General features: G+C 34.9%; 1 protein-coding gene across 3 annotated transcripts in view; it reads left to right on the top strand.

The window, feature by feature from the left end:
• The window catches only part of COPS2 (COP9 signalosome subunit 2), a 31167-nt gene that overhangs the window by 4674 nt on the left and 2158 nt on the right, over positions 1-24335 (top strand). Inside the window, exons 2-12 of one of the 3 annotated variants that reach the window (XM_047862985.1) lie at positions 6718-6831; positions 7497-7574; positions 11878-12003; positions 14701-14811; positions 14944-15021; positions 17490-17664; positions 18360-18538; positions 18648-18700; positions 21284-21381; positions 22733-22815; positions 23585-23643. In XM_047862985.1, coding sequence (XP_047718941.1) covers positions 6718-6831; positions 7497-7574; positions 11878-12003; positions 14701-14811; positions 14944-15021; positions 17490-17664; positions 18360-18538; positions 18648-18700; positions 21284-21381; positions 22733-22815; positions 23585-23643 — 1154 coding nt within the window. Of the gene's footprint in view, positions 1-6717; positions 6832-7496; positions 7575-11877; positions 12004-14700; positions 14812-14943; positions 15022-17489; positions 17665-18359; positions 18539-18647; positions 18701-21283; positions 21382-21900; positions 22706-22732; positions 22816-23584; positions 23644-24335 lie in introns of those variants that run through there. The other 2 variants (XM_047862986.1, XM_047862987.1) reach the window with 2 other exon arrangements.

Consider the following 24335-nt stretch of genomic DNA (forward strand, 5'->3'; position numbering starts at 1 on the left):
AGTGGGAAAATATAGAAAAAAATTCTACAAGATCTGAAGTGTCAGGAAAACTAAAATTTATTACTTACAAACCTTTCACAGTGAACCTGTATTGCTTTTATTGCTGAAGTGAGAAGGGGACAGGTTCCAGGGTACAAATTATGAACAAAAAATCTTAACTTTGATCATGAGAGGTCACACAGTAATTATGTCATTGCTCAAAATTTTTTAGAGTTCTTAAAAATTGTCTTCAGAACCTGAACCATGTAGCTTTTTATAATGGGTAATATATGCACATGGTTAAAAAAATATAAAAAGATTCCTTTCTATTTTTGTTCCCAATTTGTCCAGTTCCCATTCCTCACCATAAGTAACCAAATACAAATTTTTCCCCCTCTCTTTGTTTTTTAATTTATCTTAGAGATTATTCCATGTAAAGTATACAAAAGTTTACTTATTCTTTTTACAGCTGCTTTAATTGTGTGGATGTGCCATACTCTATGTAACCAGTTCTCTCTTATTAAGCATTTGGCCTGTTTTCTTTTGCTGTTATAAACAATGTGCAGCTTTTTTTCTTTTTTAAACTTCAGTGATAATCAGGCTTTATCCTTTTTTATAGATGTCGAAAACTGTATTCTGAGTCATATTTGATAAATAAGTTGGGCCATCAAACCGGGTGATAGTGTTTTAGGTCAGAAATATTTAGTGTTTTTGAACTGTTTCAAAAGTGTTGAACAAAACTGTTCAAAAGTGTTTCTGAAGTGTTTCTTCAGAATTTCAGAAGCATTACTTCATAATATGCATTAGTATCATGATTGGAATAATTTTACTACCTCTTAAAATTACTACTTCAGGACGCCTGGGTGGCTCAGTCAAGCAACTGACTCTTGATTTCAGCTCAGGTCATGGGGTCGAGCCCCACATAGGGCTCCATCAGGCTCCATGCTCAGCATGTATTCTCTCTCTCCCTCTGTTGCTCTCCCCCACTCACACGCTTTCTCTAAAATAAAATGAAACACTTTTTTAAAAAATTACTGCTTCAAGGATAAGTATTGGTTTGGAATGTAAGTTTTGATGCATTTCCAAAAAGTCCTGTTGCATTACCTCATAGGTATACTTTGTATAATGAGATTGGAGAGGTTCAAACAAGAATAGCTAAAATGATAAGTTAACAGGAGACAGCTCTTACATGCTAAGAATAAGATACATTTAAGGCTTTTTACCCCTAACTGAAATCTGTTAACTGTGAATATTCAACAGCGTGAATTTGTACTTGTATATTATATCTCAAAATAAACACATGGACCTCAGTGGGAATTAGAAAGCTAGAAAGCTCTGAGGGTTCGACCTACCTCCCCCCCCCCCCATTTGATAAGAGAGACTAAAGCAGCATATCTGAGTGACTTACTTAAATTTACAGGACAAATTAGTGGGAGAGTCAAAACTGTAGCCCAGGTCTAATGACATTTATGACTTTCTTTGGAAAATTTAATTTGAAGCCTAACAGTTTGGAATAAATAAAATAATGTTCTGATTTACACTGTAGATAAATTAGGACCCATTAACTTAAGTGAAATTTTAAAAACTTTGAGCGACTTTATGAATGTCTAAACCACAAATGGCTACTTAGGACTTCTATCATATCTAGTCCTTAACCCTAACCCTTTGCTTCTCTGTGCCTGGCATCTAGTATAGCTGTCATGACATGGTCAGGGCTTGAGGAACATTGTTAATAGTGAGTCTTGTTTTCCTAGAACACATTTCACAGACTTTTATTGACAAGGTACCGGAGAATAAGTAGGAACTGTGGAACTGACCCTGTTCAGCAGTAGGTCCATTCCAGCAGAGTGAAAATTGCCCCTGGCTATATAGTTTTGTATGTTACTTTCGAACATTCATCCATTTTTCATTTCAATTAAACAAACACTTACTGAGCATTTTGTATTATACCAGACTCAGGGGACACCAAGATGAGGAAGAGAAAGTTCTGCTTTTTGAGAAGCTCATGGTAGTGAGATGAGGGGAGGTGGGAACAAAACACACTCACAAGGCTCCATGTTAGAGAGATTCGTGTCATTTAGAAGCTGACTAAGGAGAAAATTTATTTTCCTAAGTAGGGTTGAAGAAAGTATCACAAGGCAAACCTTGATGAATATGTTTTCCAGCAGTGTTAGGGCTAGGAACCATCATAGGAGAAAAGTGGGAAGTGTGCTAATAGGGGAGGTAGTTTAGAATTCCTAGCAGAGAGAACAGTTTATGTCAAAGCAGAGATTTTGAATTGTGTGGCACATTTGGGGAAGGAAGAATAGGTTTGGGTGGTGTGCATGGATCACAGATTGCTTTGGGGAGATGGCAGGACATGAGGTATTATGTAAGTAGGTGGTACTTAATGAAATTTAGTGAGTTTTTCAATCCCTTTAACAACGTTCAAGTGTTTTCATATATTAAATTTTTTGTTTCTTAAAAAATTTTGTTTTTTGTTTGAATTATCAGATTCTCTTTTAAAAAGTATTTTCTTTAAACTTTTACAGATTATAGTTAATACCCTTCTCATCTGACAGGGGAATTGTGTTTAGCAGTATTTGTTTAATACTTTTCCTATAGTCTCTATTTTGATCAGTAACACTGTGTGTGGCCAAGTCATTGATAGGCACTAAAGATAACTTTATTTCCCTTTATCCCGTACCCATGTGGTGGGTCCTTTTTATTTTACATCCTTAATATCATTTGACATCTTCTATACTTACACTTGTTTTCTCCCTTTTCTCCTATTTGAAGTCAGACCTCCATCATCTTTTAACCAGACTGTTGTTTATTAGGGTATCCAGTGGGCTACTTCGTTACTACCAGAGTACCTTCCTAAAACACAAGCGATTATTTCCCTGTAAAATCTTTTAGTGAGTGGCTCCACTTGATGTAAACTCCTTGCTAGACTTCTGTTGTCCTGTTCCTCTGTCTGATACCAGTTTATCTTTCATCAGTTTTTTATACACATCCTGTGCTTCAGCCCAATCTGACTATTCATGCTTCTTTCAAATATGCGATACCATTTCAAGCTTCCATACCTTTACACATATTAACTGCTTTGTTTCAGATGCCCTTCCTTATCCCCAGGCAATTCCTATTCATACTTTTAGACCTGGTTCAGGTCATTTTTCCTTCCTGTAACTTTTTTTTTTTTAGCTGCTACTGTACCTAGTATGTGTCTCTTAATTGCTTTTATCATGTTATAGCATTGCTATTTGCATATCTGTCTCTGACCATGAATCGCTTGAGGGGAAAGATTTGGTTTGCATTTGTGTGAGCAACACTTAACTACTGGTCTATGCTAAAGATCATTATCAAGTATCTAAATAGATATCTAACAAAAGATATCCAAAAACGGAATTATTCTAGACTTCTCAAAATATCAGTGTAATAACTAAGGAATGGATTACTGTATGTGGTACATAGCTTGTACTGATTCATTAAACTGCCTATGACGGGTTAGTGATATCACAGAGATTGGTTCAAACCCATTTGAACATGCTATTGCAGATCATAACAAGGGACTGCCTGATTATAAGAATGCCAGTCAGGGACGTCTATGTGGCTTAGTCAGTTGATTAAGGATCCAACTTTGACTCAGGTCATGATCTCATGGTTTAGTTTGTGAGGTCAAGCCCCACACTGGGCTCTCTACTGTCAGCGTGGAGACCGCTTCGGATCCTCTGTTCCCCTCTCTCTGCCCCTCCTTCACACACACACTTTCTCTCTCTCAAAAATAAATAAACATTTAAAAAAAAAAAGAATGCCAGTCAGTAACATATCAGTTGTACCAATTCTTGTGTATTTATACATTTTGCCAGTAACTCTTAGAATTGAATTGCAAAAGATATTATATGTTCCACTTCATCCATACACAGTTGACCCTTGAAAATCCATGTATAGCTTTTTATTCTCCCCAAACTTCATAGCCTACTGTAGTTGATCAGAAGACTTACTGATACCAAAACAATTAACACATAATTTATATGTTACATGTATTATGTTCTGTATTCTTACAATAACATAAGCAAAGAAAAGAATATTATTAAGAAAATCATAATAAGAAAATACATTTACAGTACTATAGCATGTTTATCAGGAAAAAAGTCCCCATGTAAGTGGACCCATGCATTTCAAACTCATGTTGTTCAAGGGTCAGCTGTAATATGAAAAACCAAAAGAATATATATATTTACAAAATGTAGAGGGCTAGATTAAGTCTTATCTTAATCATTGTGATTTGGGAGTGTTTTAACACCTAAAGTTTAGAAATATTAGTCAGGAGTCAATCAGATATCAGAAGTTGTATATAGCCAAGCTTGTACTATAAGAAATATTCAGTGACTGAATGATAAGGCATTGTGTTAGACATGGTACAAAATGTAAAGGTTCTTGTCTTCAACAATGTTATAATCAGGTCAGTAATTTCCAGGTAATTGAAGTTTTAAAATGTTATTATTTTAAAATAGTATTTTCTCTTCCCTTTTCTCACTCATATCCTGGCATAGTTGTTTTATTCTAACCTGTTGTGGGCTAAGAAACCAAAAACAAATGGACTTTGAGTGAGATTCCAATTCTTAGACTTTGTGATAGATACAAATAAAAACAAATTATTTCCAAGTTGAAGGATGTATTCTAAAGATTTGGATTGCAGAAAAATCATTTTCTGGTTTAGCTGGCTATTTATGTTATTGAACAGTTATCTAGAGAACTGATTTCCAAAGGTGTAGAGTAGGTTTTATAGCTATGATTTTTACTCCCACATCTTCCCTGAGTAGGTGACACTATGCAGTAGTTAACCAGAGGAAGAGTGGGGGAACGAATTTTGGCCATTTATGTGGTGGCCACAGTGGCTGCAGTAAAATGAATCAGGGAGAGCTTAATTAATAGATATGATTGGATGCGTAGTCAGGAGTAAGATTTTGATAATTTTTGAAATTAATTTTAAGAGCAATATGAAACCATTTGGAGAAGAGGAATGTACGTGCTAATTTACATTTTATGAAGGTTATTCTGGCTGCTTACCATGAGAAGGTTGGAATTTGAAGGTGTAAAAGGAGGGGTGCGGAGAGATGAAAGTGACTTAGTAGGCTAGGCTGGTAGCAAGGGAGATAGAGGAAAGTGCATGAATTTGAATTGGAGACATATGTTGAAAGTAGAATCAATAAAGACTTTTTTATGTTCCAACAATCTGACTGCCTTTGGTTCTTTAGTTACCTTCCATAATGCTGTTTTGTGTCTACTGTTTTCTTTCCCCTCTCCTCTTATGTCTAGCATGCAGACTCCCATTTATCTTTCAAGACCTATCTCAGAATCCTTCACTATCATAGCATTATTTAGGCTTATTTATTTAAGTTTTTATTAATTGCTTTTCTAGTTTAATCAGTTGTAATCAACCTTAGATTACAGGGTTAAGAAGTGAATGATTGATTATGAAATTGAAGTGTTGCAAAGGATTTTCATGTTAAACATAACTGAACTCCCAATCAAATCTGTGAGACTGCGTCCCTGCCTCATGTCCTTACACAAGAAAATAATTGTCCTCTAGAGGGTGCACATTACAAAGCCTCTGTGGTCAGATAAAACTGGTTTTGTACTAACATCAGACATACCCCTCCATCTGCTGGTCACAGGAAAAATTCATCTTGTGTTCATATATTTTTGATCTTTCTAGCACTATGCTCACTATAACTTTTTTCATTCTTTGGCCTTTATGAAATATTACAGATTTTTTGTGAGTATCTTTAAAAAAATTTACTCAGTATTTGGATTTAGAAACGACTCTGTTAATACTGTGTGTCTTTTTGTGTTTACTTCCATGTACTATTCTTAATATAACAGTCAACTTGCCTTTTGGAATAACTTGCAACTGATGGAAATACTTTTGTGTCTTAAAACAATGATTTTCATTATACTAATCTTTATGTTTTATAATCCTCATCATTAAATTGAATATCTTGGGACTATTTTAAACTCTTTGTTGACACAACTCCACAAAATAGCTGCTTTATTCCAATTTTCCTTTCTACTTTATTGTTTCAGTACTTAGAAGTGAATTTATGTGATAAAAGTCGTATGAAGTTATATAAATTCATTTTCTTCTGATTTGTTATAAAGCTAAAGTATATTAATATAACTAAATAGCTATTGAGTAAGTGGAGTGCACAAAAAGCAAATATTCTTGTTAATATACAATTATATTTAACTATGTATATATGTAGCTATATATATATATTTAGCAATGTATATATGCTATATGCATATTATCACCCCAGGTAGTTAGGCCATATTAGAATAATGAAATTTAGACTTAAGGAGTAGAGAAAATTACATTACAGAACTTAAGATGAATAATTAGCATTTATGTAATAATTAGCATTTACAGTGGTTTTTCTTGGGTTCCATGACCAACAAAAGGTTAACCACAACAGAATTGGGGCTCATTAACCCATTATTTCTTTGCATTTTGCTTTTCTGTTAATTCTGTGGAAAGTGTAGTTTTGATCTGAAAGTAAGTGATTCTGTTCTCTCCACTTGATTTTGACTTTTTTACTTTTTTTTTTAAATAAGGATTAAGTATCAGTTACATTTTACCTATGTTTGCAAGGTTGTTTTGTGCAAATGTATGGTTTTCCATCTTAACAGTATTCACTTTTTACAGGGCAGTGTGTGGGTTTCTTTTTCATTGTAGTATCTCTTTCTAACAAACAGGAATACTCTGAAGATAGTAACTCCGAGCCAAATGTGGATTTGGAAAATCAGTACTATAATTCCAAAGCATTAAAAGAAGATGACCCAAAAGCAGCATTAAGCAGTTTTCAAAAGGTTCATATTTTTTCTGATTGATTCTGTGTCTTAAAGTTTATTTTTTTTAAATGATGTCTTAGATCAAATAAGTTCCAAGTGATTTTATCTCAGAAATGTGTTTTGGATACTGAGTGGTAATCCTATAAATAAGTTTGCATTATGCAGCACAAGCAAATATTTCAAAATGGATATCCTGTTTTTTCTAATCAAGCTGTCTATAGAGTAGGGCCGTTGTCCTGAAAAGCTAGTGTGGTTCTGGACAAAGGAAATCAACATGAATGATCAATAGGTATTACCCCTGCAATTTTATTCCTTCTTCGGGGACAGATCACACAGGTGTGGTTTCAGTGTTAAGTAAGGTGATTTCTTGACTATTGATACACTTTTGGATTATTCTTATCAATGGATTATTCAGATGGGGAAAAAAAGGATTTATGGGACTATATAATAGTCAAGTAGTAGTTCTTAATATTTGATGAAGAAACTTAAAAATTAGCTCACTTATCCTTAAGCGTTTTAAGACTCGTTTCCTTTTTAAAGCCTTTAAAAAATGGCATTGAGAAATGGAATTCTTGGGGAAACCTTCTTAATTCGTATGATGGAAAACTAATTCAAAACAGACATTGTCATTAGAAAATAACATTAACATTTTTGTTAGGCTAAAAGTGTCTTCTATTTTTTAGGTTTTGGAACTTGAAGGTGAAAAAGGAGAATGGGGATTTAAAGCACTGAAGCAAATGATTAAGATTAACTTCAAGTTGGTAAGATTTGTTTTGAGGGGAATTAAACTAATAATGAAATGAATTCTGTAAGTAAAAACCACATGGCAACAAAATGGCATTATATCTACCTCTTTAAAATAATTCTGTTGATACATTTCCGTATTTAGCCTAGCTTTCATTTGTGACTACCACAATACTAAGTAAAAAACATTCTGCAAAGAAATCAAACTTTTTTGAAAGCTTATCCTTTAGATACTCAGACAGTGTTTGGCTTCCTTATTAACAGGACTTTTCCAAAAACTATTGTTTATTTTGGAATTTAAAAATTTTACTTTGTATTACAAGGAGTTCCTCTTCCACTGATAAGGACAAAAACCTTAGCATTATTCTTGACTCCTGTCTTTGTCTCTCACCCCTCAAATAATCCATTGGTAATTCCAGGTGTCTTTATATCTTTTAAAAATATATCCAGTATCTGACTGCTGCTTAACCATTTTTATCTCTATTACTCTGGTTCAAACCAACATCATCTCTCACCTGGATTATTTCAGTAGCTTCTTCTATGCTTGCCTTATTAACAGTCTATTCTCCACAAGCAGCAGGGTGATCCTTTTTGTTTTTGATTTTGTTTTTAGAGTGATCCTTTTAAAATGTAAGTGAGGCTGTGTCATTCCTTTGCTCTAAATCTTCTAATGGTTCCCACTCTCCTTAATAAAATCCAAATCCTGGGGTATCTGGCTGGCTCAGTCAGTTAAGTGTATGACTCCTGATTTTGGCTCAGGTCCTGATCTCACAGTTGGTGAGATCGGTTTGTGAGTTCAAGCCCTGCATCAGGTTCTGCACAGAGAGTGTTGAGCCTGCTTCATATTCTCTCTCTCCCTGTCTGCCCCTCCCCTACTCATGCACCCTCTCTCAAAATAAATAAATAAAACTTTAAAAAATAATCATAATAAAATAAAATCCAAATCCTTACCATGGCCTATAACACCCTACATCATCTTACCCTTTCTGATCTTATTTTCTCTGTATGGCTTCCTTGCTGTTCCTCCTGTCATCCTAAGGATGCGCCTACTCATAAACACTTGTATTTGCTATTTCCTCTGCCCCAAATGCTCCTCTGTAATAGTCGTATGGCTCTTTTCTTCATTTGATCAGATCTCTATTCGGTGTCACCATATATCAGGATGGCCTCCCTCTGGACCACCTTATGTAAAATAGCATCCTTCTCATCATCACTTACATTCATCTTGCCCTGCTGTTTTTTTTCTTTGAATATATCACCACTTAATTGCCTTTCTGCTGCCCTCATCCCCATGGGTGGTAAGGTCCATGAGAGCAGGACTTTGTTTTATTCACTGTTATATTCCTACCACCTGTAGTAGTGGCTGGCATTCAGTAGGTACTCATATATGTTGTAGAAGTTGTAAATAATCTGGAACTGTCATGACATTGTACCCTCATAGAATTGGTAGTCTTCAGGAGTGCAGGGTAGAGGTGGAGGGGAAAAAAATGGTTAGACAAGAGGACTAGTGACAGGCGTAAACCTTAAAATCACTAAGGGTAGAGGAACTTTTGAGAAGCTTAGAGAGCAGAGGTAAACACTTGCTTCTGTGGCAGATGAAAGGATAGCTGGTAATCTGTTACCACTTTCTTTTTCTCCTGTCTCTAATTTCTCATATGTCTCCTCCCTGTCACCGTTAACTTCTCTGTCCCTTCTGTTTGAAATTGAACTCCCTGAATTGACTGTTACTTTTGTCCAGGTAACTTCTGCTAATCTTGCATCCTGTTCTTCTTGCCATATTCTCACTTTGGCATCCTCAGCTACCTTTAGTAGTAGAAGCCCTCCATGACATTTACAAAAACTATCCACAAAATATTTTAGCTCATTCTTCACCCCCCAAAATATCAAGACTATTCAAAACATTTTAAACAGTAATAAGTATGTTGTCGATTGCTTTTAAATATCATTAAAAAAGGAAAATGTCTGTCTTGCGTTTACCCAAAGAATATGTTGCACAAAGCCCTTGTGCTTTCTTTCCATTTATTATTTGTGAAAATATTAAACACAAATACATACTATATTTAAATCAATAGCTTAGATATGGGAGAATCATCAGGTGTCTCAAGGGATAGAGATTTTGATTAAGTAATTTTAGTGACATTAGAACCTCATTGTTCAACTCTTAAGATTCTACGATTTGAGGAGCCCCTGGGTGGTTCAGTTGGATAAGTGTCTGACTTTGGCTCAGGTCATGATCTCACAGCTCGTGAGGTTGAGCTCCGCGTTGGGCTCTCTACTGACAGCTCAGAGCCTGGAGCCTGCTTCAGATTTTGTGTCTCCCTCTCTCTCTCTGCCCCTTCCCTGCTTTCACTCACTCTCTCTCTCTCAATCAAAAATAAACATTAAAAAAAATTTTTTTTAAGATTCTATGATTTGAAATAATACAATAGACCCTATAGAAATCAACTTTCTTAACATACTAGCAGTAGTTTAGTGTTTGAGCCCATTTAAATATATGCTACCCATAAAACTTGATCTTACCATTTTACCTTGAGCCAAGATGGTAAGCAAGTAAGGGAAAGGATTATTTGTATTTTGTGTTATTTTTGCCTGCCTTCCTTTTCTATCTTTTATTTGCTCAAACAACATCTGTGAATAAGTTGTGTTTTATAAGAGTAGTTTGAGCTTCCACCCCTCAGTTTCTAGTTGGATTCAGAATAGGACCCATGTTGCCATGTGAAGGTTTTGAGCAATAAAAAGTTAGAAGGGTTTTGTTATCAACTGCTCTGTGTTAACTGCTGCAATTTACCTGATCTTCCTGTAGTCTTTAATTACAGTAACAGAATTATTGAAAAATGAGCTTTAAAGTTATTAGAGTATAAAGAAATGAATTAAAAACGAACTTTCTGCTAAAATCCTATTTCTAATTTGCCTTTCGCCATAAGATATGTTCTGTAATTTGGGTTTTAACAGTACTAGGATATTACCTATTATTTACCCTCACATGGTACTGACATATTTGGAAATACAAGTGGTTTGATTTACATATATATATAACTACATGTATATATAACTAAAGTTTTTCCCTTGTTCTGTCCATTTTTCCCCCCACCCCAACTACTGTTTTCTTTTTTTGTAATTCCATTCTTGCTTAGGTTTCAGGGAGTCTTCTCATGTTTTTTTGTCCCTCATGCTGTATCCCAGGGCAGGACATAGTCATAAACAGGAAAATTACATTATCATTTTTCATCCTAATAAACACATGTGGTCGTTAATCAAGAAAAACACTGTATCTGCCAGTGTCCTACCTCCCTGATTAAAAGTGGAGTAGAACCCAGTAAAAAGAGGGATTAATAGCAGTAGGAGATTGTCAGGACTGTGGATTCAGGCTATCAGATTAGACTCATAAATGGACTTCTATGGTATACTTTTTTTTTTTAATGTTTATTTATTTTTGAGAGAGAGAGTGAGCAGGGGAGGTGCAGAGAGAGGGAGACACAGAATCCAAAGCAGGCTCCAGGGTCCGAACTGTCAGCACAGAGCCTGATGCGGGGCTCGAACTCACCGAGTGTGAGATCATGACCTGAGCCAAAGTCAGACGCCCAACCGACTGAGCCACCCAGGCGCCCCTTCCACGGTATACTTTGAGGGATGATAGGCCATTCGCCAAAATACTTAAGTGATTGAAATTTCAGGGGTAGTTCCTTATTTCCTCTGATCTCTCATGTTTTCTTGGAATAACCACAGTAGTGCAAATAGTCCTGCAAGGAATAGCAACATTAGCTATATCTGCTATTGAGTAGAGCCTTGGGTGGGAGGACTTTTCTCAATAGTGGGATGAGTACCTGGGCTTGAAAAGTTTCCTTCACCTCACATTTTACCGTTGAGCCAACCAATAATGAATGGAGAAAAGAAACATACCACTATTGTTGGAGAACTTTCTCATCAAGGGGTAAATCTTTAGAAGAGGATATAGCTGATATCTGTGTAGTTGAGACCCAAGGCATTTGAAAAGTTGGATTTATTTATATTTTTTGGTTTGTGAATATTGTAGTAGTTCTTATGATTTCAATAAATGTACAATGAGAACATATCTGAAATTTTGAAAATTTGTAGATTGTAGTCTTTCATAGGCTAACTTCATAAATTTGGTTCATGTGTCCCAGTGATTTAGAAATTTCAAATTTAAGCTAAAATGTTTATAGCGTTTCTGTCATACATACTTTCTCTATCGTAAAACCTTATTTTTCAATTATGTAGTAATATGTACTATAATCTTAATTGTATAGAAATTTTCGTGCATAAATACATATCTAATAATGCATTTTTCTTCCCTCATAGACAAACTTTCCAGAAATGATGAACAGATATAAACAACTATTGACCTATATTCGGAGTGCAGTCACAAGAAATTATTCTGAAAAATCCATTAATTCTATTCTTGATTATATCTCTACTTCTAAACAGGTTAGATTCTGGTTGTTCCTTTTAGTACTTATCAATGTGTTGTTATTTATACTAAAGTCTTTGTTCTTTTTTTTTTTTTTAATAAGATCTAGAGGTTCTAGTTAAGCAATTATGCCAGTCAGTAAAGTGCTTTAGAAATAATGTACTCTATATTGTTTTCTTATAGTACTAATTATGCAATATTAAAATGTAATAAGTAGCTTAATCTCTTCAAATAATATCTTGAGATACCAACATAATCTGCACACAACTTTTGTAGACTTAAACTCCCATACAGTTACTATTATAGTTTGTTTCAACAAACTCCATCACCACCTCAGTTAGATTTGTGTAGATTTGATTAACTACAGATCCTTGAAGGGATACCCTGTACTCATATTAGTACTTGGCATTGCCATTAGGTGTTTAGTAAATTCTTTTGTAAAGAATGGGTGGATGATGGATGACGAAAGGAACAGTTAATGATGAAGAAACTACAGTGGACCTTGGGAATGATAGTGCTTTTGCTATTCCAGATTCTGGTTATTAAGAAAAGCAATGATGATGTTATTATATTGCTAAGGGAATTTTTAATTGGATTGTTTGTTTGTATTCTTTTAAGCAACATAGTCCTAAGTTTCAGCTTTCTTAAACCATGGTATTTTAGCACAAGAAGTATTCTCTGTCATTTAGGATTTCTTAAAACATTTGATATTTTTTGTGTTCATAATAAAAAATGTTCATCTCAGAATCTCTTTGATTCTTTTCTACTCGATGTCATTTTTATTTCTTGAGGTAGTTTATTACTTTTATGCTTTATATCTAAAATGTATGTAATGGAAATAGAGAAAAATAAACTTAAAATTGACCCTTGAACAACATGGGGGCTAGGATGCCAACCCCTGTCCCTCCTACCTCACAGTTCAAAATCTGCGTATAACTTACTCCTCAAAAACTTAACTACTGGGGTGGCTCAGTTGGTTGGGCATCTGACTTCATCTCGGGTCCTGATCCCATGCTTCGTGGGTTCGAGCCCCGTGTCAGGCTCTTTGCTCGTAGCTCTGAGCCTGGAGTCTGCTTCAGATTCTGTGTCTCCTTCTCTCTCTGCCCCTTCCCTGCTTGCACTCTGTTCCCCTAAATAAATAAATACTAAAAACAAAAACAAAAACAAAACAAAAACAAACTTCTAATAGCCTGCTGTTGACCAGAAGCTTTACCTGTAACATAAACAGTTGATTAACATACTTTGTATGTTATGTATATAGTATATTCTTTTTAAAAAAAAAATTTTTTTTTTAACATTTATTTATTTTTGAGACAGAGACAGAGCATGAACGGGGGAGGGGCAGAGAGAGAGGGAGACACAGAATCGGAAGTAGGCTCCAGGCTCTGAGCCGTCAGCCCAGAGCCCGACGTGGGGCTCGAACTCACGGACCGCGAGATCGTGACCTGAGCCGAAGTCGGATGCTCAACCGACTGAGCCACCCAGGCGCCCCTGTGTATAGTATATTCTTACAATAAAGTAAACTAGAGGAAAAAAGTGTTATGGAGAAAATTATAAGGAAGAGAAGATACATTTATGGTACTGTACATTTATGGGTGCTGTATCCAAAAAATCCACATATAAGTGGACTCGTGCAGTTCAAACCCATGTTGTTCAAGGGTCAACTGTATATGTTTTATTAAAACATTAGCACTTAATGGCACTAATTCTAGAGTTGTTACATATCAAAGCGATTTTCTTAAGTGAGAAAATATTTTCTGGGTTTTAAAACAAAGTCTCCTCAAAACATTTTTGGTACACTGTAAATGTTATGCCAGATGTTAGTGGGGGGGATTAATTTTAAAACTTTAAGATTGTGTGTTGCCTCATGCTACTATATGTAAGCTTTTTGTCTTTTGAAAGTAAGAATAGGTATGGGTGGGGGATACTCAGCTTATTCAGTATGCCATCAGCAGTCGTGAATAAATAGGCAGCCTTTTCTGAAAGTATTAAATTTTCCTGTCCTCATGGCCCTCTTACCTCTTGATCCTATTAAGTAGAGATCTAGAGAATCAGATATTCAAACAAAGGCAGAGCCCAGTGTGGGGAGAGGAGGGTGGGTAGGGGAGCTTATTGTAATGCAAAACAAAGGGTAAGTTCCATCAAAAAATGTCACACTCAGACTTGTGAATTGATGGTGTTTAGACATAGCTCAATTTGTGCTAGATTTTTCCCTCTACCCAACCCTAGCACTTTACCAGTAACCTAAGAGTTGTGTAGTTGAGTTACTTGATAGGTTACATTTATAGAAGAAGTTTTGAAGGGATCTTACTTTTCTTTGTTTCTTTAGCTACTTGCCTAGTGTTTGCCATGTGGTAGGTACCAAATGAGAGTTTAGTGAATAAGATACACTATTAACAATAGTACAAGTAGTTCAGTGTGCATGTCATTCACTTCCATCAATATAAAATGAGTTATTAGATTGGAAAGGACAAACCTACACTAAGAGCATTAGATATTTTCTGGGTTTTATTTTTCAAAAACATTAAAAACAGATCTTGGCACTTTTTACAAATTTGGTCTCTATTTTGCTAAGGTTTTGTTAAATAGTAGGATGTCACAGACATTCGGAAACAGATAGTGTATCTTATGTATTATTAAAGTTCAAAGATGCACTTTTAGTTTGCTCAAATTAACTTTATTAACAGGTACAAATTTGCTGTTTACAATTATAGAATTCTGATTTTTTATGTCAGATGGATTTACTGCAGGAATTCTATGAAACAACACTGGAAGCTTTGAAAGATGCTAAGAATGATAGACTGTGGTTTAAGACAAACACAAAGGTAACAATTACAGTTACTTACTTTTTTTTTTTTTTTTTGAAGAGTGGGAGGGTATCCTTAATAAACTCTCCTAAAGATTCATACCTTTTTCTTTTGAAATCTTTTAATTTCAATAAGTATGTTCTTTTACAGCTTGGGAAATTATATTTAGAACGAGAAGAATATGGAAAGCTTCAAAAAATTTTACGCCAGTTACATCAGTCCTGCCAGGTAGGATTCTCTTACTTTTTCTTAATATTTCTTCATAATAAAAAAGCATTAAAAAATTGTATTTGAAACATTGGTTTAGGGGCGCCTGGGTGGCGCAGTCGGTTAAGCGTCCGACTTCAGCCAGGTCACGATCTCGCGGTCTGCGAGTTCGAGCCCCGCGTCAGGCTCTGGGCTGATGGCTCAGAGCCTGGAGCCTGTTTCCGATTCTGTGTCTCCCTCTCTCTCTGCCCCTCCCCCGTTCATGCTCTGTCTCTCTCTGTCCCAAAAATAAATAAACGTTGAAAAAAAAAAAAAGAAAAGAAACATTGGTTTAGGGATGTTTTTGTTCAAACATCATCCCAAAAATAAAATTTGGTAATTAAGATATGAAAAGGCTCATTCAAAAAAGAATTTCTTATTTATTTTGAGAGAGAGAGAGAGCGTGTGTGCATGAGCTGGGGAGGGGCAGAAGAAGGGGGAGAAAGAGAAAAAGAGAGAGAGAGAGAGAGAGAGAGAGAGAGAGAGAGAGAGAGAGAGAATCCCAAGCTGGCTCCACACTCAGCATGGAGCCCAACGAGGGACTCAGTCTCATAGCCATGAGATCATGACCTGAGCCAAAATAAAGAATTGGATGCTCAACTGACCAAGCTAGCCAGGTGCCCCTAAAAAGCTCATTTTTTCTGAATATTAAATTTCTTCCTGTTTTGATCCTAATTTCAGCCATTATTTTTGTGGACTGAGACAACAGATATCAATAAAAAAATACTCTAGTCATTAATATTTACTAAGAATAAGATAGACCCTGTGAAAATTAGAAAAGAATATTAAAGGCATATATAATAAAGATATTTTATATTCAAGTTTATAATATATGAATCTTTTGTGACAACTGTCCTTTAGAACTTCCTATGATGCTAGAAACATTCTTTTTCTGTACTCTCCAATATAATAGTGTCAGCTACATGTCATCAGGCAGTTAAATGTGGCTGAGTTTTTGATTTTGCTCAATTTAAATTTGAATAGCCACATGATCTGAACAGGGCACTTCTATAACTTTTTAACTATAGCTATAATTTGTGTTTTCTTTTTTGTCTTGATCAAAAGCTATTTGATAATTAAAGTTTGTGTGAAAATACTGTTTTAAATATTTTTAAGCTCCTCCAGTGCCTTGTACTATTATTTTAATTATATACGTTATTTCTGTGCATGGGAGCAAAGTTGGTCAGGAAAGTGTTCTAAATTAATCACCTGCATGTATTTTCATTAATATTTTTAGGTTATTTTAAAAAAGAAAGTGTTTTTATTTCATAGTAGTTTTGCTTCATAAAACAGATTAGTTATTTATGATCGGTTTCTTATGTACACATTCTTGAGAAAGTTTAGTCTGATGCGTAAACAACTGTGAGTTCAATTCCATGTGAAGTGGAAATGATAGAGAAGCCGTTTCTGAATGGAAGAGGATCTTCTATCTGACTGTAAATAGCATTATAATATAGCAGAGATGTATGCTAATCTGTGGGGTTTTTTTTTTTCCCACTTATTTTGAGAGAGCATGCAAGCAGGGGAGGGGCAGAGAGACATGGAGAGAGAGAATCCCATGCAGGCTCTATGCTGACAGCACAATGTGGGGTTCGATCCCACAGACTGTGAGACCTGAGCCAAAATCAGGAGCGTACACTTGACTGACTAACTTAGCCATGCAGGTGCCCCTATGATAACCTAGATGTACAAATTGTGTCTTACATATCATGTATTTTACTCTGGCTGTGATTCATTAGTGAATAAACAGAATTAAGTTGGAAGACCAAATAAATAATAAATTTTGGCTTTGTGTATGTCAGTACTTGATATTTATGATTATCTGACTATTGCCCATATGCTATTTTTCATGGCCTGCATTTTGTGGGCTTTTGGTCATTTTTCAAAGTTGAACCTTTGTATTCCTCTGACATCCCTCAGCAGAGTTAGTGCTTTTCTCTTCCATTCTTCTGGGCACTTGGCTCATGCTTCAACTAGAGTCATTTATATTGTAATTTATCTGTTGACAGAGTAATCTTCTAGCCTGTAAACTTTGGGGGGCTAGGAACTCTGGCTTATGTAACTTTACATTTCTCCAAGGCAGACCCAGTGCCTGATACCAGGAAGGCACTTGAAAGCGCTTTGTGATAAAATCAGTGAATATAAAATTGTGACGATTTGGGGAAGACCATAAAGAACCTCCTAGATAGAAACAAACATTATAACATTTTATACATTAAAAAATTACTTCTGGTTACTTACTCCTTATTGAATGACTAGAAAATCCAAAAGATGTGTGCTTTCCTTTTTGGCTCTTCAAGTTAGTGTTCTTGGTGTTCTAGATCTCAAACGTTATAGTGCATTTTCACACAAAATTCATATTATAAATGTAAGGATCCCAGGCTAACTCAAATAAAAATGTCTAGATTGTGAATTCTATTTTGACTAAAGTTCATTATTTGCTTTCCTAGACTGATGACGGAGAAGATGACCTGAAAAAAGGTACACAGTTATTAGAAATATACGCTTTGGAAATTCAAATGTATACGGCACAGAAGAATAACAAAAAACTGAAAGCACTCTATGAACAGTCACTTCACATCAAGTCTGCCATCCCTCATCCACTGATCATGGGAGTCATCAGAGGCAAGTTTTGTTTGGAGAAGGGTGGGCAGCGTCCCAGGAAGTTGTCATTGTATATGACTGAATGACTAGGAAGGTTGTTCGTGTTATAGTGAAAATAAATGGCGAAGTAGTAAAATCATTGAAATGATCTAGTCTTAGAAAGAAATTAGGATGAAATTTTGTCTTTTAAGATTTTACATTAGTGAAATATTACTAATAGAAAATTTACCATTAGAAGTCCTATTCTTGATGGGCACCTAGCTGGCTCAGTCAGTTGGGCATCTGACTTTGGCTCAGGTCATGATCTCACAGTTTGTGAGTTCGAGCCCCGTGTCGGGCTCTGTGCTGTCGGTTCAGAGCCTGGAGCCTGCTTCAGATTCTGTGTCTCCTCTCTCCGCCCCTCCCCCGCACATGCTCTGTCTCTCTCTGTCTCTCAAAAAAATGAATAAATATTAAAAAAAAAAAAAATTTAAAGAAGTCCTATTCTTGAATTGTAATGATGTATATAAACTTACCTTCTGCCTCAACTGAGAATAAAGATTTGCAAATGCTTGTTTGATGTTTAATGAAGAGCTTGCTTTTTAGAAAGCATCCTGGGGCCAGTATAGAATTAAAAGACTGGAAAGCCACTATCACAGTTTTCATGTGATTTTTATCAAGTATTCAGTCTTACTACAGAACTGAAAATGCCCTCTTTTATCCTATTTTATTTGCAGAATGTGGTGGTAAAATGCACTTGAGAGAAGGTGAATTTGAAAAGGCACACACTGATTTTTTTGAAGCCTTTAAGAATTATGATGAATCGGGAAGTCCAAGACGAACCACTTGCTTAAAATATTTGGTGTTAGCAAATATGCTAATGAAGTCAGGAATAAATCCATTTGACTCACAGGAGGTATGTGTGTGCTCTAAATATTCATTTCTGTCAGCTATCTTTTGTGGAAGTAAATGTTAATCTTTCTTTGTGTTAACAGTTTTTTGTTTTGTTTTTTTTAACTGCTTAGGCCAAACCGTACAAAAATGATCCAGAAATTCTAGCAATGACAAATTTAGTAAGGTAAGATTCTATCTCTCAGTTAAGGTAAATTTCCTTAAATCGGTGAATAGAGGGGAAAGTGGAAGAGATATTTTGAGAATTCAGTTAATATTCCAAAGTTTGTGAAATTTTTCTCTCTTAAAGTCATTTATTCAGTTTCTGTTAGTCATAAGATTGTATGAAGTATAGTATTGGCTTCTTTTTCCCCCCTGTTATCTACATGCTTTGTGTGTATGCTGTTTTCAGTACAAAACTGATTATAGCTATTTTAAAACAATTTCAGTGTTTGCTGTTTCAGCCTGCCTTAATCCAAAATGAAATTATGAATTGGTCCACATAAGTCATAAATATTCAGCAAGACCGTGTCTTTACTCACATATTTTCTCAATTGACAAGGTAAAAAAAATCATCTAAAAAGTTTACCTCAGGTAATTTTCGAAGATGAGGAGCAGAGGGTTATATTGATAAGAAATCCAAGGATTTTTTGATGACTTCTATGGTGGGTAGCAACTGAAAAACCTGCTATGATCAATTAATATTAAATAAAATTATAAAAGATGAAACAAAGCAAAAAGCCTAGAAAAGAAGGCCTACTTTTGCAAAAGAAATCAGTGAACAAGAAAAATTTTCCTCTGGGCTGGGAATACATGGAGCCTAGGTTTCATCAAGTCTTTTGTTTAGATTGTGCAACGGAGTTTACCAAAGCAGGAAGATTATGATTAGGATGTAGGGTAGGGTGGGCTTTTTTGCATATGTATGTGGATAACTTAAGTGATCAGATACTCTTTCAGTAGTCTTTTTTGATTTAAAAGTACTGTTAGACTATAAATTATGAGTCACCCATATATAAATTTTATATACTTGGAGAAAATAGCTTATTACATGATATTGTCTAAGTTCCTATGTAAAATGTCCTCATTTACTTTGTTTGGCTATGAGTTTTATAAATTACCAGGTTTACTTAAAGAAACTTTAATTTTAACGATAAAAAATAAGAATGATTTTATTTTTCTTTTAAGGGGACTAGGAATAGTTAGGAGATAAGAACTCTAAATTGCAACATCAAAAAATCAATTTCTTTTTTATTGTTTATTTAGTCTATTTTAATACATATTTGTTGAATTTGATTTTAGTTATGAAAGGAGATTTCTCCATCTTTATTTCAGATGGTTTATTCCATCAACATGACTTGGTTAGAGATTCACTTCATAATACTTCAGAAAAATGTTTTTAAGTTAAGTTGCTAAACAACAGTTTAAGCTTTTAAAACCCTTGAAGAAATATTGAGGAAGAGTTTTGCCCTAGACGTTAATATTTCATCTAAATTAAATTGATTAAATACATTAAAATGGATTAAAGGACTTAATTATCAGACCTTTAAAAAATAAGCAATATTTATGTTTACTATATCATACAACATATTCCTCTGTATTAATATAACCTCTATATTGGAACTCAAAAACTTATTTTAATGGAAAATTTTGACCCAAACAAGTGGCCTGTGGTGTGTCCCACACTTTGTATAAGATTTTTTTTTAAGTCACTTAAACAATGGAACAGTGTCTCTTGGTTAAAATATGCACATGTGCAAGTGTTTCACAACTTGAATATATCCTCCTATAGCATATTACAATAATGTATTTGGGGTAGGTGAGAAAGTAATGCTTCCTAATTTTATCTTCCTAGTCAGTTGCCAGCAGACTAGAGGAAAATAATTCCTGTTGAAGCACTTGAGTCACCTGCCCCTTACATGAAGTTACATTGTGACCCACCAGATGGAAGCACAGCAGAGGGCGTGCAGAATGGCTGATGATATGTCTTACATATAAAGCAGACAGTGGTGCCATATCCAGAAGGTTGGCTTCTTCCTTCTCAGCACCTTTAGCAATCCCCGTAGTGCCCTACAGAATTAATTTAAGAGTAGATGCTAGACACCTCAGAGAATTATGAACATAAATCAGCCTTTGGCCTTCTGCAGCAGGGTCCATCACTCTTCTTTAGTGTGCGTGTCCCATTTGGTGCTAATTACCTGCCACTGACGTTTCTGTTGTATAACTCAGTGGAACTTTAAGGCTAGAGAAAATTAAGAATTAGATGTTCCCTTTGCGAAGTTTTAGCAGTTGCTGGTAGCTTTCTAGAAGATAAAAATTAGGAAGCTGCATTTCTGAATAATCTTCAGGGAGGATATACTGTCTTATTTCAAAGACAAGATCCATACTGTTGCATGCTGACCTGGTTTCTTAGGGATTAAATGTTAAATGCACAATTTAATTTGAAAGTATCAAGCATTAAACAGTTATTAAACTTGTCGGTTTTTAACAGTGCTAAGATTTTGGGAAGACTTTAATGAACTATATATAAATATAGTATATGACCCTAAAAGGTTTATTTAATCTTTCTTTTATAAAACCAAAAGCATTAAAAAAGAAATTCATTTTGTTGCAGAAGGATGTGTGTGTGTTTAACTCTGATTTCTATGGCAGAAACTGTAACGTAATTTAGATTTTTGCATATAAAAATCAAGAAGCAGTCTCTTAGGATAATATGATTTAATACATGACTTCCTCATGTTTGACAAGATTTATACCTTTCTTTTTCTGTTAGTGCCTATCAGAATAATGACATCACTGAATTTGAGAAGATTCTGAAAACAAATCACAGCAACATTATGGATGATCCTTTCATTAGGGAACACATTGAAGGTAAATTCTTTCTGCTAAGTGAATTCAGTTACCTTCTGTGCCACTGTCAAACAGGACTTCTTAATGGAAAGGCATGGAATCAAACCAGTTTTCTTCTATGTATTGTCAAGTATAGAAACGCTTCTAAATGCTGTCATAGAATAGGATATTATTTAAAATTATAAAGCTATTTAAAAGAAATCATTCACCAGTTTCATGCTATTGAATAACATAATCAAGTTCTCATGTGATGTCCATTTCACTTAAGGTGGCTGTCCCTTTTATCTTTTTATTCTAATTTAGATATTATTGCATGTTTATTACTGATACTTAGTATCAGTATCAAAGTTAATTCTTAGGATTTGTTTTCAACAAGTAACAAAAGCTTTTAAACATAGTCCTCTATGGTTGATGGCCTTGATGCATTTACTTTGAAGGGTAGGCTAATATTGTACAAGTAAGTGTATGAGATTTTTTTTTCTGTTGGATTAACAAAGACAAAAATCATTCCTTGTTCTGGGGCCTCTTTTGTACCTCCAGTGTTCCCACCTGTTTTGGAGCTATTTGAGGGTTTTTAAATGACCATTTGGAACAACTCATTCAAATACTTAAATTCCAGATGCATCAGGAAAATCCGAAGAATACTTTGGAAGTAATGTTCTCTTTTCCCCACCTTCCTTTCTCTTTCATTCGGACAGAATTTTAAAAGTTTTTGTATGAAGCTAGAATGATACTACACTCGGTGGATATAGAAAAGTTTAGAAGCCTTGTGCATGAACTCCAGTCTGTTTATTTGTTTTTTAAAGACACTTGTCTGTGAAGAAACTGGAGAAGATCATTTTATAAAATATAATACTGTAGATTTTGAGAGAGCATAAAATAAAGGACTTGGCTGGCATGAATCAGAGCTTCTTGAAAAATATGTTAACTATAGAGGAAATGATGAGCAGTGTGGAGTATTAGAAGGCAAGAGAATATTTTAGATAGCATCACAACATAAACAAAATCGGGGAGGTGGGAATGAGAAAAAACGGGGAAAGTAGTCTCTAATCTTATTGTGCATTTATTGGATCCAAATATTTTTAGATCCAAATACCTTATGTCTGGTGTGCCTGGCTGGCTCATTCGGTAGAGCATGTTGCTCTTGATCTCAGGGTGATGAGTTTGAGCCCGGTATTGGGCATAGAACTTACTTAAAAGAAAACAAAAAATCCCAAATACCTTATGTTCTTGTCAGGCAGAAAGATGTATTTTGAGAAGATAAATGATATAGTTAATTAATGTGATTTAGAAGTGCATAATGTTTCATGAAGATATACATACAGACTATTAAATACAAGTTTATTATTTTCATTTTTGTCTTTTCTTTCAGAGCTTTTGCGAAACATCAGAACACAAGTGCTCATAAAATTAATTAAGCCTTACACAAGAATACATATTCCTTTTATTTCTAAGGTACTTATATTCATGAATCTTAATATTTATAATTTTTAGTTTATAAATGCAGTGTACCTATCTTCCATTTAAAAAATGATTCTTAGGGGGCGCCTGGGTGGCGCAGTCGGTTGAGCGTCCGACTTCAGCCAGGTCACGATCTCGCGGTCCGGGAGTTCGAGCCCCGCGTTGGGCTCTGGGCTGATGGCTCAGAGCCTGGAGCCTGTTTCCGATTCTGTGTCTCCCTCTCTCTCTGCCCCTCCCCCGTTCATGCTCTGTCTCTCTCTGTCCCAGGAATGGATAAACGTTGAAAAAAAATTTTTTTTAAATAATTAAAAAAAAATGATTCTTAGTAACATTTTGTAATAGTACATTCTTAAAATACAGCATAACTTAAGGGCTTTCCTTTTAATATAAATTTTTCTGTATTGGCATAAATTGAGTTAATAGTAAAGAGAAATAAGGAATCATTACAGTTCTTTTTAAAGATTTCTTCAGCCTCAGAGAACATTGTAGAAGACAGAGTAGTGGCTGAAGTATATGACTGATGTAGTGTTAACCCAACCACAATAAAATTGTGGTAGGAATATACTTGAAAAATTACAGAGTTAAATTTTATCAGACTATTTTCTCAGAAATATTTTGAAGTGATAATGGAATTTGTTTTACATTTTCTTTTCACTAAATCTCCTTTTTAAGTGGTGGGAGTTAATTTAAAATCAAAATAATTATTATCATGAAGTCTTTAAAGAAGTTAATTAGTAGAATTATAATGAGTCTTTTTTCTTAGGAGTTAAACATAGATGTAGCTGATGTGGAGAGCTTGCTGGTGCAGTGCATACTGGATAAGTAAGTACTTGGCTATTTCTTGTCACAAAATGTTTAGGACCATAACATTTGAATAATGGGAGCAAAGGTAGCAATGAAATTCTTGAGTTTTCATGAAAAGCACACTCTGGCTATTATTTTCTGTTAAAACAGATACGTAGGTATGCATGGTGGTTTTTTGTAAATGAATGAGCATATTAAGCCCTTGATCTCTGAAAAAGCTATAAATGTTTTCAGAAAGATTTCTCAGGTGCGCCTGGGTGGCTCAGTTAGTTGAGCATCTGACTTTTGATTTCAGCCACACTCATGCTCACAGTTTGTGAGTTCAAGCCCTGCATTGGGCTCTGCACTGACAGCACCAAGCCTGCTTAGGTTTCTTTCTCCCTCTCTCCCTGCCCCTCCCCTGCACATGTGCACGCACCCATGCGCGCGCGCGCTCTCTCTCTCTCTCTCTCTCTCTCTCAAAATAAACATCTAAAAGAAAAGAAAAAGATTTCTTATTCAGCACATGATCCATATACAGCTAGAGCGTTTTTTAATGAATAGTATTTTTTTATGTTTTTAAAGTAGAAGGTGTGGTATGTAATTGTTTTGAAATTATATTTTTCTTAAAAGGAGTATGGTAATTTAAAGCTTTACAAGTTACATTTGCTACTGATTAATCAGTAAGTCTCTGCCTATTCATTTTTTTAATGTAACTGATGAAAAGTAGC

Source organism: Prionailurus viverrinus, chromosome B3 (assembly GCF_022837055.1).
Source record: "Prionailurus viverrinus isolate Anna chromosome B3, UM_Priviv_1.0, whole genome shotgun sequence".
NCBI classification, from domain to species: Eukaryota; Metazoa; Chordata; class Mammalia; order Carnivora; family Felidae; genus Prionailurus; species Prionailurus viverrinus.